Source organism: Lissotriton helveticus, chromosome 1_1 (genome assembly GCF_964261635.1).
Source record: "Lissotriton helveticus chromosome 1_1, aLisHel1.1, whole genome shotgun sequence".
In the NCBI taxonomy this organism is placed as follows: domain Eukaryota; kingdom Metazoa; phylum Chordata; class Amphibia; order Caudata; family Salamandridae; genus Lissotriton; species Lissotriton helveticus.
In genome coordinates, this window is record NC_136057.1 from 1,183,619,365 (window position 1) to 1,183,633,630 (window position 14,266).

Sequence of the window (14,266 nt, forward strand, 5' to 3'; positions counted from 1 at the left end):
GGAAGGCTTTTAACTGTTTCCTAAATGTATTATAGGAGGGACATTCACGCAGAACGAGGGGCAGGGAGTTCCAGTAGCGAGGGGCGAAAAAAGAGAAGGCCATGCCTCCGGTGCGACTGAGACGAATCCTGGGGACTTCTAAAAGGACCAGGGAATTGGATCTGAGAGCCCTGTTCGAAGTCTGTTTAATCAGCTTTTTCCGCAGGTAGTCAGGACCTGTGGCTCTGTCTCTCCAGCTCAGGCTTGAGCTCTGCCCAACACTACTTTCAATGTCATGGGCGGGAGATGGGAAATAACCTTTACAACGCGGTCATTATACCGCAATACCTTTACAACACAGTACAGTTACAACACAAGTCATTATAACGACTTGCTCTAGGTGGCCCTCTAACCTAAGAAATAGTATTATTTACTATTCCAACACATTCCCTACTGTAGCACACACTGGAGTTGGAATATTAAATTATACTACTCCTAAGTCCAGCGTGCCATCTAAAGCAAGTCGTTGTAATTACTTGCGTTGTAATGGTCTGCGTTGTAACAACGTGGTCATTGCATCGACTGAGTTGTAAAAGAACACGATGTAATGACTCACGTCGTAAAGAGTCCTATTCTTCCATCTTAGTATGCACTTTCTTTATATTGCATGTAAATCGAGGATTTGGCAGCTTCCTGACAAATAGCCACCCAGAAACTCTCTTAGAGTTCAGGAGCTATTCTTCCAATTTCATAACATATGTGAGTGACTGACATGGCTGATCCACCTCAAGTATTCAGCATAGAAGGCCGATGTCGGTTACAAGCGTCCCTGTGAGATCAGGTCCTCCATTTTCGTAGTGTCTCTACTTTCCACTGCTGTACTCAGGCCTATCATGCCCAATGGAGCAGTTTGGTCAGTCTGTACACACCCCTAGTGCACATTCTAGTGCACATTGTTGTCTCATTTTTATGGTGTCAGTATTATATAATTCACCTGACCTGGGAGAGTTATCCTTTTGGCTATCGCAGATAACACTTGTGGCATGCCTGAGAAGAAATCTGGGTTAGGTATGGCCTCAAAGACGAGGGGCTGCTGGGTATCTGACGAGTTCTCACTTCTCGTTCCAGTATACAAAAATCAGTGGCCAAACAGCACATAAACCCTGGGTTTTGACCACTGATGAGGAGATTTCTTCACACTAGAATTATTACCAGAGGTCATGCCAGATTGCTGAGCAATTCTCATACGGAGAATTAATTCCAAAAGCCCAGCAGAAGATGTCCTTCACTCAGGTAGCGCTCTGATAAAGAATAGCTGCGGTCAGCTACTTGAAGGTATGCTGTACATTCCATCCTAAGAAACGGATAAGGCAGGTTTTGCTATTTAATGCTTAGCATAGTACTTAGAAATAGCTTTAGGGTGTAAGGATGCCAGAAACTCGCTAACAATGTTGTGAATATTCATCTTGTTTTCGCTGACCATTGCATGCTTAACTGCTTATATTTCTTCATTCTGCGTGTTTACCATACATATTTTAAGCACTAAACAAAGAATTTTAAAATAAACATTTTAAAGTACATGTCCCTATTCCTTATTGCCATCTTTAAGTGTGTTATTTATAAACAACCCATTGTTTGGATTGGAATTTCTCTCTGAACTCATTTAACGGGACTGATAGTAACCAGAAAACACTGCCTACACAGGATTGCTCAGCAGGTTTTTTTTGGGCTGCAGTCCAAGCGATTTTCTAATTCACTGTTGATGTATTAAACTATGTCCTTCCATTAGAGGTAAAACTCAGACTCCTAAAGCTCTTGGGACCCCGTATATTTTGTATCAGCGGTCTGTTTTAAAAAGACCAAATGTGAACTGGTGAGATGGTTCTCCTCAATACTCAATCCCCCCATGGGCACTGCATATGGCTACCTTCTCCCGATCTTGTCTGTAACTTTCCCCACTCCTTTTAAAAAAAACATTTTTATGTCCCCATACTCAAGCTCTTCTCATGTTCAACTGCACCCAGCTCCCTGTTGCTGCTATGAATGCTCCCACCTGCTCCTCTGTCACTGTGTGCCCTCCTGACTTGCCACTACAGCGCTGTTGTGGGCCTACAACCTCTGCCTGCATCTTCTCTTTGTTCCCTGTCCCCCAGAGCCCTCTTTCTGTAAGGGTGAAACCATCTTTGTTGCAGTAACGGCTGGTGTGTGGGCGGAGTGGTGAGGCGGGCAGGTACGGACATGAAAAAAAGGGTGAAAAAGCACAAACTTGGAGCTCTTTGGCTCTGAGTCCTCACTGCAGCAGAGGCTCCCAGACTCCCCTGTGGCAAATCCTGATACTGCTCTCATGCTGCTGGCAAAAGACACACAATTGATGGACCGAATGCAGAACAAATCAAGAAATTCACCCCCAGTCAAGAGATCTGGGTTAAATCCATCATTGTTTTGCTCACCATGACACCCCAGTTTAGGCCTGGCAATATGCAAATCAGAAATCAGTCTTGACCCTGTGCCTCATGGGAACAGCCCGCACTGCAAAGCCAGATCCTCCCTGGACCAAAACAAGCATTTTAGGACCGGTTTCGGGGTTTCCCCCCTCTTCAGCCAGGATAGTTTGATTCCAGTGGCACAGTGAGCCCAGGACCCAAGTCTGGGCAAACCTGGCACACTTAGGGTGAGAAAGCAAAAGACACACAACTGATGGACAGAATGCAGAACAAATCAAGACATTCACCCCCAGTCAAGAGATCTGGGTTAAGTCCATCATTCTTTTGCTCACCATGCCACCCCAGTTTAGACCTGGCCATATGCAAATCAGTCTTGACCCTGTGCCTCATAGAAACAGTCCAGCCTGAACTGCCAAGCCAGATTTTCCCTGGACCGGAAACAAGCATCCTAGGACCGGTTTTGGGGTTTCACCCCTCTTCAGCCAGGATATCTTGAATCCAGTGGCACAGTGAACCCAGGACCCACGTCTGGTCATACCTGGCGCTCTTAAGGCGAGAAAGCAAAAGACACACAATTGATGGACAGAATGCAGAACAAATCAAGACATTCACCACCAGTCAAGAGATCTGGGTTAAATCCATCATTCTTTTGCTCACCATGCCACCCCAGTTTAGACCTGGCCATATGCAAATCAGTCTTGACCCTGTGCCTCATGGGTAAAAGTCCAGCCCGAACTGCCAAGCCAGATCCTCCCTGGACCAGAAACAAGCATCCTAGGACCGGTTTCGGGGTTTCACCCCTTTTCAGCCAGGATAGCTTGATTCCAGTGGCACAGTGATCCCAGGACCCACATCTGGGCATACCTGGCACACTTAGGGCGAGAAAGCAAAAGACACACAAATGATGGACAGAATGCAGAACAAATCAAGACATTCACCCCCCAGTCAAGAGATCTGGGTTAAATCCATAATTTGTTTGCTCAACATGCCACCCCAGTTTAGACCTGGCCATATGCAAATCAGTCTTGACCCTGTGCCTCATGAGAACAGTCTAGCCCGAACTGCCATAAAGTATAAAGGAGCCGCAACACCATCTGGTGCAGAATGCCAACATGTTTCAGAAACAATATTCACTCCATGAGCGAAATTGGATCCCATGACTGTGACCCTCTTCAGACTATAAAATGTGTCTTGAAATAACTTATTTGGAGTGAATGTTCACAAATCCTCTTATCTCATTTGCTGCAGTTAAATAGATGATTTCATATTAGGAAAGAGTTTCATTGCTTCCAGTTTACCAATGTACTGAGGTGAGCTGTGTTAGAGAACCAATTCCTGCGATTATAAGACTACTAAGTGCCAACCTGGCATTTTTGTGTACTGTTTTAAACTTTAGAATGTAAGCAAACGGTAGTTCAGTCATTACCATGTTATATCTAAGACACCAATGTGGTTTTACTCATTCACCTAGGATTACTGCAGCATCAACATTCCTGTCGAGCCGTTTTTTCATGCTTTTCCCTTGTTTTCATCCAAAGGATTGTGAACAATGGAAGGAAATGAGTGTTCAGTGCACTTGCACAACATGTTCTGCATGTGCGAGGACTTATTTTTGTCTGAGATCAATGAGTTTGCGAACAATCTGAAAAATATACATACCATACGCACAGGACACTCCAATGTTGCCTTATATCTCCAAGATGGCTGAAAGGATTTCCACCAAACTAAGAAAAGACAATGAATGACCAAATGGCTACTGTACAATAAACATTTGGTGACTATTCATTAAGTGGTTTCAGAGTCGAATGTGCAAACAAATTGCTATGGGGAATTACATTATAAATGCGAGTGAAATCTGATTTTTGGGACACCCCTTACAATATTTGAACTATTTGTACCACATTTTTCCCTCGTGTAGAGATCCTATAAATTTTTTCCAGTTTGGGTGCAGATTGGTGAAGAAGGGGGAGGCGAGGCAACGTTATTAAGGATGCAAAAACTGGATTTCCTACAGAGTGACGTGTCAAGAGCTAACACCTACGAGTCAATCCGGAACAGCAATTTGAATTCTCGTTCTTCAATCTCATTCATATCGTTCCGGTACTTCAGGAGCTGCACTCTCATCTGTGAGACCTCAGTATCCACAACTTCCGGGAACTCATCGGCCTTTTCCAGTATTCTTTGTTGCTTCTCCAGTTCCACAGTATACCGTTTAGCATCCTGCAGCAGTTGAATCTCAGACTCCTGTACGCTGAAAATACATAATGACAAAAAAGAAACCCGAAGTTAACATACTTAAATACGATTGGTCTTTAAAATAAAGACCAAGGGATTCATTCATGTAGAAAACTGTAAAAGTTTGGACCTATGGCACTTCCTGAATTTACTTTTACACATGTTTTGCCATTCACAAACAAGTGTAGCAGTATGCCTGGAAAGTCACTCTAGGCACAGATTTCCAAGCGTACTATTGAACGTCATCATTTAAGGCTGTCTATTAGACATGTGTAAAATTGCATGCAGCCTACAATTGTACAGAAAGGGCAGCATGATGCGCAAAAACACACTTTTTTTTTGTCTCTGTGGGAAAACCATTTTTACTGGGGAGAAACCCCTTTATCTACAACACCACAAATATGGATTGATCTGTTCAATTTCCCACTCTCTAGGTGAAGTTACTCCAGCCTGTGGCTGCAGTAACTTACTGAGCGTTTCCAAGGTGAGAAAGGGTAGGATTTCAGTTTGTGACTGCCCACAAGCGTACATGTTTGTGGACGTTCACAAAGTTACAAGAGGAATCACGCCTTGTATGGCCTATACCCTACCCCTTGCGTCAAATTCACTACTTGGGAGTGCGCATGTAGATTTGTAGTAGTAAATTATTTCCACCAGCCAGGAATTCTTTTAGGAACTCCTGCCAGGCTAATGAGGTATGCGTACAGCAGTAATCACCTTTGGATTTGAACCCTAAGACTTTTTTGTATAATTGTAAAATTGCGCATTGACATCAAAATGCAGATAACGATGTACCAAGGAGGGGCTAACAAGCATGACAACGACTCGGAAGCCAGCGTATAGGAAGGAAAATGGCAGAAGCCAATACAAAATATGAGCGGAGAGTGCACTGCCCACCCTCGACCTAAAAATGGCTCTTATTTTTTTCTAAATATTATACGTTGACATAAAAAAAAAGTTTCTCACATTTTAAATATACTTTCAATTTTAGTTCTGATAGGCGTTCATATCAACTTTTGTTGAGCTATTCTAGCACTCACACCTCAAAGCCGGTGCAGGAGGCAATTGCTCATGGCCTTGGTAATCAATTAAAACAAGCATTGGCATAGCCAATAGGTCTCGCCTTTGGGACCTTATAAGTGTTTAGTTATCCAGCACAATATCCTTGGTGCAACAACATCAAGTGTTGCATGGCTAAACACTTATAAGGTCCCAAAGGCGAGACCTATTGGCTATGTCAATGCTTGTTTTCTTTGCTTCTGTCATGCTGCACAGCATTTTCAAAAGGCATCATCAAAGGCGTAAGCCGCAAAGGAGACCTATTGGCTTTCCCAAAGCTTGTTTTTTTAGATTTTCAGTTTCATTGTCAAAAATATGTTTCCCTGGATGATGGCATTAAATTTGCCTAAATCTGGGAGGTGCAAGAGAAACAAGTTCGGCATATATGTGCATTAGGCCCTTGCATGGCTACACAAAAGGATTAGCAGGGTCGCCACTCCAGGTTCAAGATGTGCTCTGTCCACATTTTGCAGACTCTACCAGTGGATATAATGGCAAACTCAGTAGGGAAGCAAAATTACAGGGCACACATTGGCGTGCAACAGTAGATAGCATCAGCACATACATGTGCTGGAGATCGTTATTTCAACCTGGCTGAATGCGCTATTCTTCAATGTAGAATCAAACAAATGCGACGGTATTCGAGAACTAATTTACCGCACGGGCAGGGTGTCATGTTCACACTAATCACGCCATTGATAACTACAATAAGTTAAGCACCCACAATAAATTACAAGATTTAAAATCAGGCGATGACTCTACACTCAAAGGAAAAAATATTTGAACAGGAAACTGCATGCGACGTTTGCTGTAGAAACTCAAGCAGAGAAATGAATACTGGTCAGACGAGAACCACAGGACAAGTACGGAGTTTCAAAGCTAGCTCACCACAAACCCAACGTTTTAGCAATGTGATAATTATATTGATGGAATTAAGTGAGTCAAAACCAGCAATACATTACATTCGGGGAGATAATGCAAAGCCACTACGAGTAATAAGAGAAAAAAAAACGTTTGCTCAGCGCCATTTTCACCACTGACCACTAGTAACTAAAAGACTTTTGCCAAACAAGCTTTCTCCGGAAACAGCAGACAACTTTAAGCAAGCAGTTCAGGACCTAGTAATCCCAAGAGTGGAATACGGGGCAGTAACCTTATGCGGCCTCCCTAGGTCTTCAACAGCCCAGTTAAGAGCTATTATCAATTCAGCAGCGAAACTCATCAGAGGATCAAAGAAATCCTCTCACATATCACCAGACCTTAGAACCCTCAACTGGCTACCGTTTGAGACTAGAATTCACCTGAAAATAGCATGTATGACACACAAGGCCATACACCACAATTCCCCGAGCTACCTAGCTCAGAAACTGGTACTATTTGCTGGTAATCGATCTTCCAGAAGCTCCAAGAATCTTTTACTGAAACCACAACAAATTGCCAAGAAAAAAAGTACAACAGAGCCTTTTTTGGAATGGATCCCTGGATCAGGAATGCTTTGCCCACAAAAACAAGAACAAACCAATCTACTGCTGCCTTACAAAAAGCAGTGAAAATCCAAATTCACGTTAATTACTTACATTTTACTAGAAGTCAATTATTAGTCGGTATTATTGAGCACCGTATCTTATTTGCTAGTTGTGTACTATTGAGCACCTTATATCTGAATCACCTATAATTGGATTTGTATGCAATTTTTTTTTTCTTTTTCCTTGTTTACGCTCTGATACCCGCATCTTGCTCGCGCTATATAAAACCTTCAAATAAATAAATAAATAAAAGATGCCAGTCTTCAAAGGCAGGTGACTGGTTAGAAGGGGCGATTAGTAGGAATTCAGTTTTTTGAGTGTTTAGTTTAAGGTGATTGGAAGCTAGCCACTTTTGCGTTTTCCATCGAATTGTGCTGAAGGAACTGATGTCCTCTGGGAAGAGACTCTTTGGTATAGTTGGGTATCGTCGGCGTACATATGATAGAGGATGCTTGAGGAACGCAAAATTTCCATGAGGTTCCAAGAACAGGTTGAAGAGCATGGGAGAAAGTGAGGAGCCGTGTGGGACCCCACTGTGACCAGCGTTGTCTGTGATAGTGAGAGATTAACCTTGACTCTTTGAGACCTGTCATGGAGAAAGGAGATGAACCAGCTAAGGACTGATCCTGAAAGCTCCATAGGGTGTTCCAAAAGGTCAAGAAGGTTGTCATGCTTAACCGTAACAAATGCAGACGATAAGTCAAGGAGGATTAAAAGACAGGATTGGTTCTGATCCAGCATTTTTAGGTCATCGTCCACTATATATCTCATAGCCAATTCAGTGTTGTGCCCTGGACGGACACCAGATTTAAATTACTCCAATAGTTGGAATTGACCTATGTGTTTAGAGTTGGATGTGAACACATTTTTCCAGAAACTTTGCCAAGGTAGGAATATTGGAGATAGGACGGAAATTGTTTAGGTCAGTTTGGTCTGCTTTAGGTTTTTTTTTAGGATGGGTGCAACCTGACCTGACTTTAGGCAGTCTGGGATAGTGCCTTGAAGGAGGGAGGCATTAACAATTTTGGTCCAAAGTGGGAGTAATGCGGGTATCATCTCCTTGAAGAAGTTGGGAATCAGAGGGTCATTGAAGTGGTTTGAGGGTTTGAGAATTGTTAGAATATTATGAATGGTATTTTCCTTCGAAGGTTATGAAATAGTTCCATGAGGCATTGTTTTTGGGGAGGTCTCTCGTGGGACACAAAGGAACAGTAGACTGGGAGGTAGAGAGGATGGATTGAGGTGGGAGAAGACATTATTCCACAGTAGTCTGCAGATCATTTAACACTCTTTCTGTCTTCTGGAGAAAGAAGGAGGGGAAATCCCAGCAGTTTGGTGGTGGAATAGGTCCAGCAAGGGACAGGATGGGGGCGTCATTCAATTGGGCTTTTAAGAGATCAAAAAGCTTTTGGGGGCGGCTGTTTACTTGATCCAACTGGTTTCATTTTCTTTATGAGATTTTCACAATAAGGAAGAACAAGAAACAGTGCACTTACATTTGCTAGATCTGACAGATTACCATAGTTTATATTTAAGGCCTGTGTCTCAGTTACAGGCTGCACCATCCGGGAAAGGTGGAACATTTGGTATAATTCTTTTCTGGATCAATATGTCAGGGGCGCAGCCATGACTTCAAAGTCATACATATCAGGGGCAGAGTAGCAAGCCACTCAGTGAAATTATCTTCTTCAGGTGTGAAGGTTTGCCCAGCGAATGTACAGGATGTTCGTACAATGCAGCATCGTACTCCTGCAATCCAGACACTAAGTTCTATGGTGTGGCCATGCCCATCCGTCCATGTTGCAATCATGGCCCTCTCTCAGGTATGTTTGCAGTGGTCCCCAAATGTCATGTGGTCGTGAAGTCAGGGGGTAATAATTCAGCGTAGGTGTGTAGTTGGTCTTTACAATAAATGAAATAATCTATCCATTCTTTGAATTTGGGAGTGTCTATTGTGCGCAACAGGGCAGCTGACACCATCGACCAGTAATCTTGTGTTACCCCGCGCAAGGTGCAGGAAGTCTGCTCCTTCGCTTCTGCATCTAGCACAGCGGTCATCCGGTCGTAGTTTATATCTGCATTGTATATAAACATACTGTATATACTTGTAATGTACGATACACAGGCGACTGCTAGCTGTTATCCTCCCTGTTTGATTACAGCAATAGAACCATTGTTTATCAGTAAGTGGCATGTCTAGCACAGAGTCCCAGCCAGCTCGTGCACAGCACTGGCCCTCCCGGCAGTCCGCTTGGGAGCACCTGTATAGTAGAGGAAACCATGTGTGCGGGGCCAGAGGTCTGCATCAGCACATGTAGTGTGCGCGGTATTGGAACCTCTGGTGGGTAGGTGGGAGCAGCTGCTTTAAACTCATGTCTAAGTCTAATACATAGAAAGACCTCTAGCGGTGTTACCGTCTCGCCCTGCAGCAATGTTTGACAATCTCTGAACATGCCTTCTTGATAGAGATCTCCCCAGGCATTTATACTCCTTCTATGCATCATGTTGCGACAGGGGCAAGGGGATGATAACAGAAGGGTACCTGCAGAGAATATAGTAAGGGTTTGCCCAGTTTGGTTGCCAGTCTTTGCCATATATGGGTAGTGCATGCCACAGTTGTAAAAGAAGTCCCACACCAGAAGGTGCCACTTCTAAGAAAGCAGTAGTTGGGATGCGGGTTATGTAGCCCTGCTTGATTGCTAAATGGGCCATGAATGGCGGTGGTCTGTACCAATACTCTGCAAAATGGGCCTGAGCACACAAATAGTAAAGCTCCATGTCAGGTGCCTCGAATCTTCCTCTGTCAAAGGGGTGGGTGAGTGTGACTCAGCGCACCCTGGGCTCCTTGCCTCCCCAGGCCAATCCAATCAGCTGTATCTGCAAAGCGTGAAAAAAATGTCCTCCAGGGGCATATGGTAAATTGAGGAATATGTATAACAGTTTTGGCAGTATGATCATTTTGATTAAAGATTGCGCCCTGCCAGTGATGGGTGCAAAAAGAATAATTGATGGACAGAATGCAGAACAATGTCATACATTCACCCTAGTACAGTCATCTGGGCCTAAATTCATCATTTTTTTTGCTCACCATGCCATTCCAGTTTGGACCCAGCCATATGCAAATCAGTCTTGACCCAGCACCCAATGGGAACAAGCCAGTCCGAACTGCCAGGCCATGTCCTCCCTGGACTGGAAACAAGCTGGTCCCACGATGTTTGTTTCCGGTCCAGGGAGGACCTGGCTTTGCAGTTCGGGCTGGACTGTTCCGACAAGGAACCGGGTCAAGACTGATTTGCATATGGCTGAGTCCAAACTGGGGTGGTGAGCAAAAGAATGATGGATTAAACCCAGATTCTTGTGACTGGGGGTGAATGTTTGCATCGTCCAGCATTCCGTCCACCAATTGTTTCTTTTGCATCTGCTAGTGATGGGGCAAAGATATCCAACTTGATACAGACGCTGTGAACGAGTTGAAGGCAGTACCGTAGTTTGCCCTTAGTGTTTCCTCTCTGTCCCGGGAGACCATAACTATTTGAATCACACTACATCAGTGGATAATCAAGTGGGAATTTAACAGTAGTGGGGATGAGAGGGAACTTCTGGGACTTACGCCAATTAATGGTTACCCCCAAGACCTCTACAAATTGGGTGAATTCTCGAAGGATAGGATTAAGGCTAGTGTGTGGATCTCAGATGTAAAGGGTGAGGTCATCTGCATAGAGCAAGACCAGTAGATGCTGAGTACGATATCTCAGGGCATATTCCTTATGATGCTGTCAGAGTTTCTACGCCAGAGGTTCTACTGCCAGCACGAACAGAAGGGTATACACCCGTTACGACGCAACTTTTACTCCGCACTACCATTACAACGCGGGCATTACAACGCATGGCATTACAACGCATTGCGCTGGGGGGCGCTCTAGGATAAGAGGTAAGTTTAATTTACTATCCAACACCTTCCCTAGGGTCCACGGGGACTGGAGTTAGAATAGTAAATTATACTTACCACTATCCAGCACCCCAAAGCGCTATGCGTTGTAACGGTATTCGTTGTAAATACCGCGTTGTAATGGTACGCGGAGTAAAAGTATGCGTTGTAACGTCATACATCCGAACAGAAGGGCTGCCTATCTAGTGCCGCGAGAAATGGCAATCGGTTGGGAGCTGCAACCATTAATCTGCACGGTCGCCAGCGGCTGACTTTACAGGAGGGTCACCCATGCTAGGAAGGAGGGGAGAATCCCATCCGCCAAAATAGTGTGCACAAATAGTCCCATTCTAGAGTCAAAAGCCTTGGTGGTGTCTAAAAACACTGCCACCGCAGCCAGCTCCGGTCTATATCCTGTATCAGCGCAAACAAAGTACGCAGATTATGGAAAGTTGTCCATCTTGGCACAAATCCTGATTAGTCCAGTAGGACCAATTGCTCCATCAGCAGGCTGAGTCGATTGGCATCACAATTAATTAAGGATAAGGGTCTGCAGGCCTCGCATTTAGTGGCAGTTTTCCCCGGTTTAAGAAGAAAGATAATCATAGCCTCACGCATTGAAGGCACGAGGGTCCCCATATCTTTTGCTTCTGCATCATCCTTTTTAAGGGTAGGGACAAGGGCCCTTGCATAATATTTATAAAAGTCCACAGGTAATCCATCGGGTCCCGACGTGCAACTGGATCGGAGCTGCATAATTGCTGTCAGTATTTCATCCTCCTCTATATTCACCTCCAGAAATTCCCTGTGGATGTCACTCAGCCAGCCTAGTGCAGTATCCTATGGAGAGGAGGCCACATCCACCGGCCGGTTCCTGCACGTGGAATAGAGTGTGGAATAGAGTGTGGAATAATAAGTGGTGAAGGTCTGAAGGATTTCCGCAGCATCTCTGTGCATGGACCCATTGACATCCTCCAGCACATAGTTGTAAACCTGAGGACACGTACAGTCTCAGCTAAGGCTCTTCCCGGCTGCTCACCCTCATCATATTGGCGAGCAAGACAATACTTAGTGCAGAATAAGCACTCACGCTCAGCCTCTGCTTGGTATTCCAAGACCAATTAGTAGAGCTTGGCCTGTATTCCCTCTGATCAAGTGCACCTGTAATTTGGTACTTGGCTATCTTAATATCTGCCTCCAGCTACCGAAGTGTTCCCCGAATGTACTGTAAAATACCACCCCATTCTGTAATGCAGATGCCCCGTATGGTGACTTTAAAGGCCTCCTAGACCACAGCTATCGTTGCCACCGAGTCCAAATTTCTGGTAAACAAGTCACATATTTCTTGTTGTGTTTCTTCTCGAAAGCATGCATCTAGCAAGGTTGTGGAGGATATTCTCATTGACTAATAAGTGTTGACTGACCTCGGTGGCCTTAATTGTAACAGTATTGGGGAGTGATCAGAATATGTGCGTACTAAGTGCTCTGCTTTGGTAAGCCATGTCCCAAGACCCTGTAACAGTATCCAGTAGTCAATACGTGACCAGCTGGAGTGTACACTGGAATGAAATGTGCCCTCTTTCCATGTAGGGTGAAGCATCCTCCAGACATCTAATAATTGATGGTCAGTTATGATTGCCCTTATATGTCTCTCCACTGTGCTCTGAGGGCCTGGCATGCTGTGGGATCTATCTATGCAGGGGTCTAACACTATATTAGAATCTCCTCCCCAAATTAGATGTGTGGAGCCTTTGTTTAGGATGAGTCCCCATAGTCTGTCAAAAACAGTCCATCGTCAATGTTGGGTCCGTAGCAGTTAACCAACGTGATGGGGTATGAGGTTAGACACCCCCACATCATGCAGTAACAACCTTGTGGGTCTTGGATGTAGCCGGAAGGGTGATATTGATTTTTTTTTATCAGGATAGCAGGTCCCCTAGCATAAGTAGAGTATGAGGCACAGTATCTGTGGGCAGCCCATTTCGTCGGAAATTAGTTGACGCAGCCAGGTCAAGGTGCGTCTCTTGCAGCATCCCAATCTGAATGTTGTGTCTATCAAGGTACCCTAGTATATGCATGCACTTACGGGGGTCTCTCAGGCCTCTTACATTCTAGGTCAGCAAGTTATAAATAGGGCCGTCAGAAGTGTCTGGCATAATCACGGGTCTGGCGTTGCACATATGCCCCTATCCTGTGGGATATAAAGTATGGTGTACTGTGCGAGTAGTACCTACATGCTAATGGACAGCAATGTGGTGCACTAGAAAAACAACAGTCCCCAATCAAATTCCTCTCCCTACCCACACCAGCAGTCCAATCCCGCCAGTGGATCCCATCGTAAGTTAGAACTATAATTAAAGAGAAGTTGCTGCTTGCCATTTTGCAGCAGTTGAAAAAGCACATTATAGAAGCTGTCTAGCAAATCAGACAGATTACGAGAAAATGACAGAGAGAGAGAGAATGCTAGTAGGATATAGCATAAGCAGGGCAAAGAATAACCCACACAAAGGGCAGTTAAGAGATGCAGTATAGTATAGTAGTACAGAATAGCAGCATTCAGTAACATCTTAGTGGAAATTCCCACAGGGGGATATCACCAGGGATCCTCGCAGTTCCCCTCGACTTAACATGGGTGTCTGGGATAGAAGGTAAGCATGCTTAACTCCAAGCATTGCAGCCCCCAATGAGACTGTCCTATAGAAGAAGAAAATATAGTAAGAATGTGGTCCGTGTCCAAATGTGGCCGGTCAGTCCATGCGTGCTGAGACCAGGCACAGGGTCGAAATGTGCTTGTAAGTCCCTGTAGCCAATGTTGGTTCCGGTCTTTAGCAAACAAATAGGCAGCGGGGGGAAGGGAACATGATTCGTACTAGTGGTGTACTAGAGAACCCCACGTCCCTCTGTCAACCAACCTCAGAGAGCAGGAATGCAGATCTAGAAGTGTGCACATCTTCATTAGCTAGAGACCGTTATTGAGTCTCCCGTTAAAGGAACTCATGGGCTTGCTGCGGGGTGTTAAAACAGTGTTGCTTGCCTTGAATGGTAATGCGGAGCTTCGCAAGATACACCATGGCATAAGGGATATTGATTTGCTG

At 44.6% G+C, this 14,266-nt stretch overlaps 1 protein-coding gene across 2 annotated transcripts in view; it reads right to left on the reverse strand.

The window, feature by feature from the left end:
- CCDC146 (coiled-coil domain containing 146) overlaps window positions 1–14,266 on the reverse strand; it is a 950,534-nt gene that overhangs the window by 645,898 nt on the left and 290,370 nt on the right. For both annotated transcript variants that reach the window (XM_078679302.1, XM_078679310.1), the window contains exon 4: window positions 4,465–4,674. In XM_078679302.1, coding sequence (XP_078535428.1) covers window positions 4,465–4,674 — 210 coding nt within the window. The remainder of the gene's footprint in view (window positions 1–4,464; window positions 4,675–14,266) is intronic.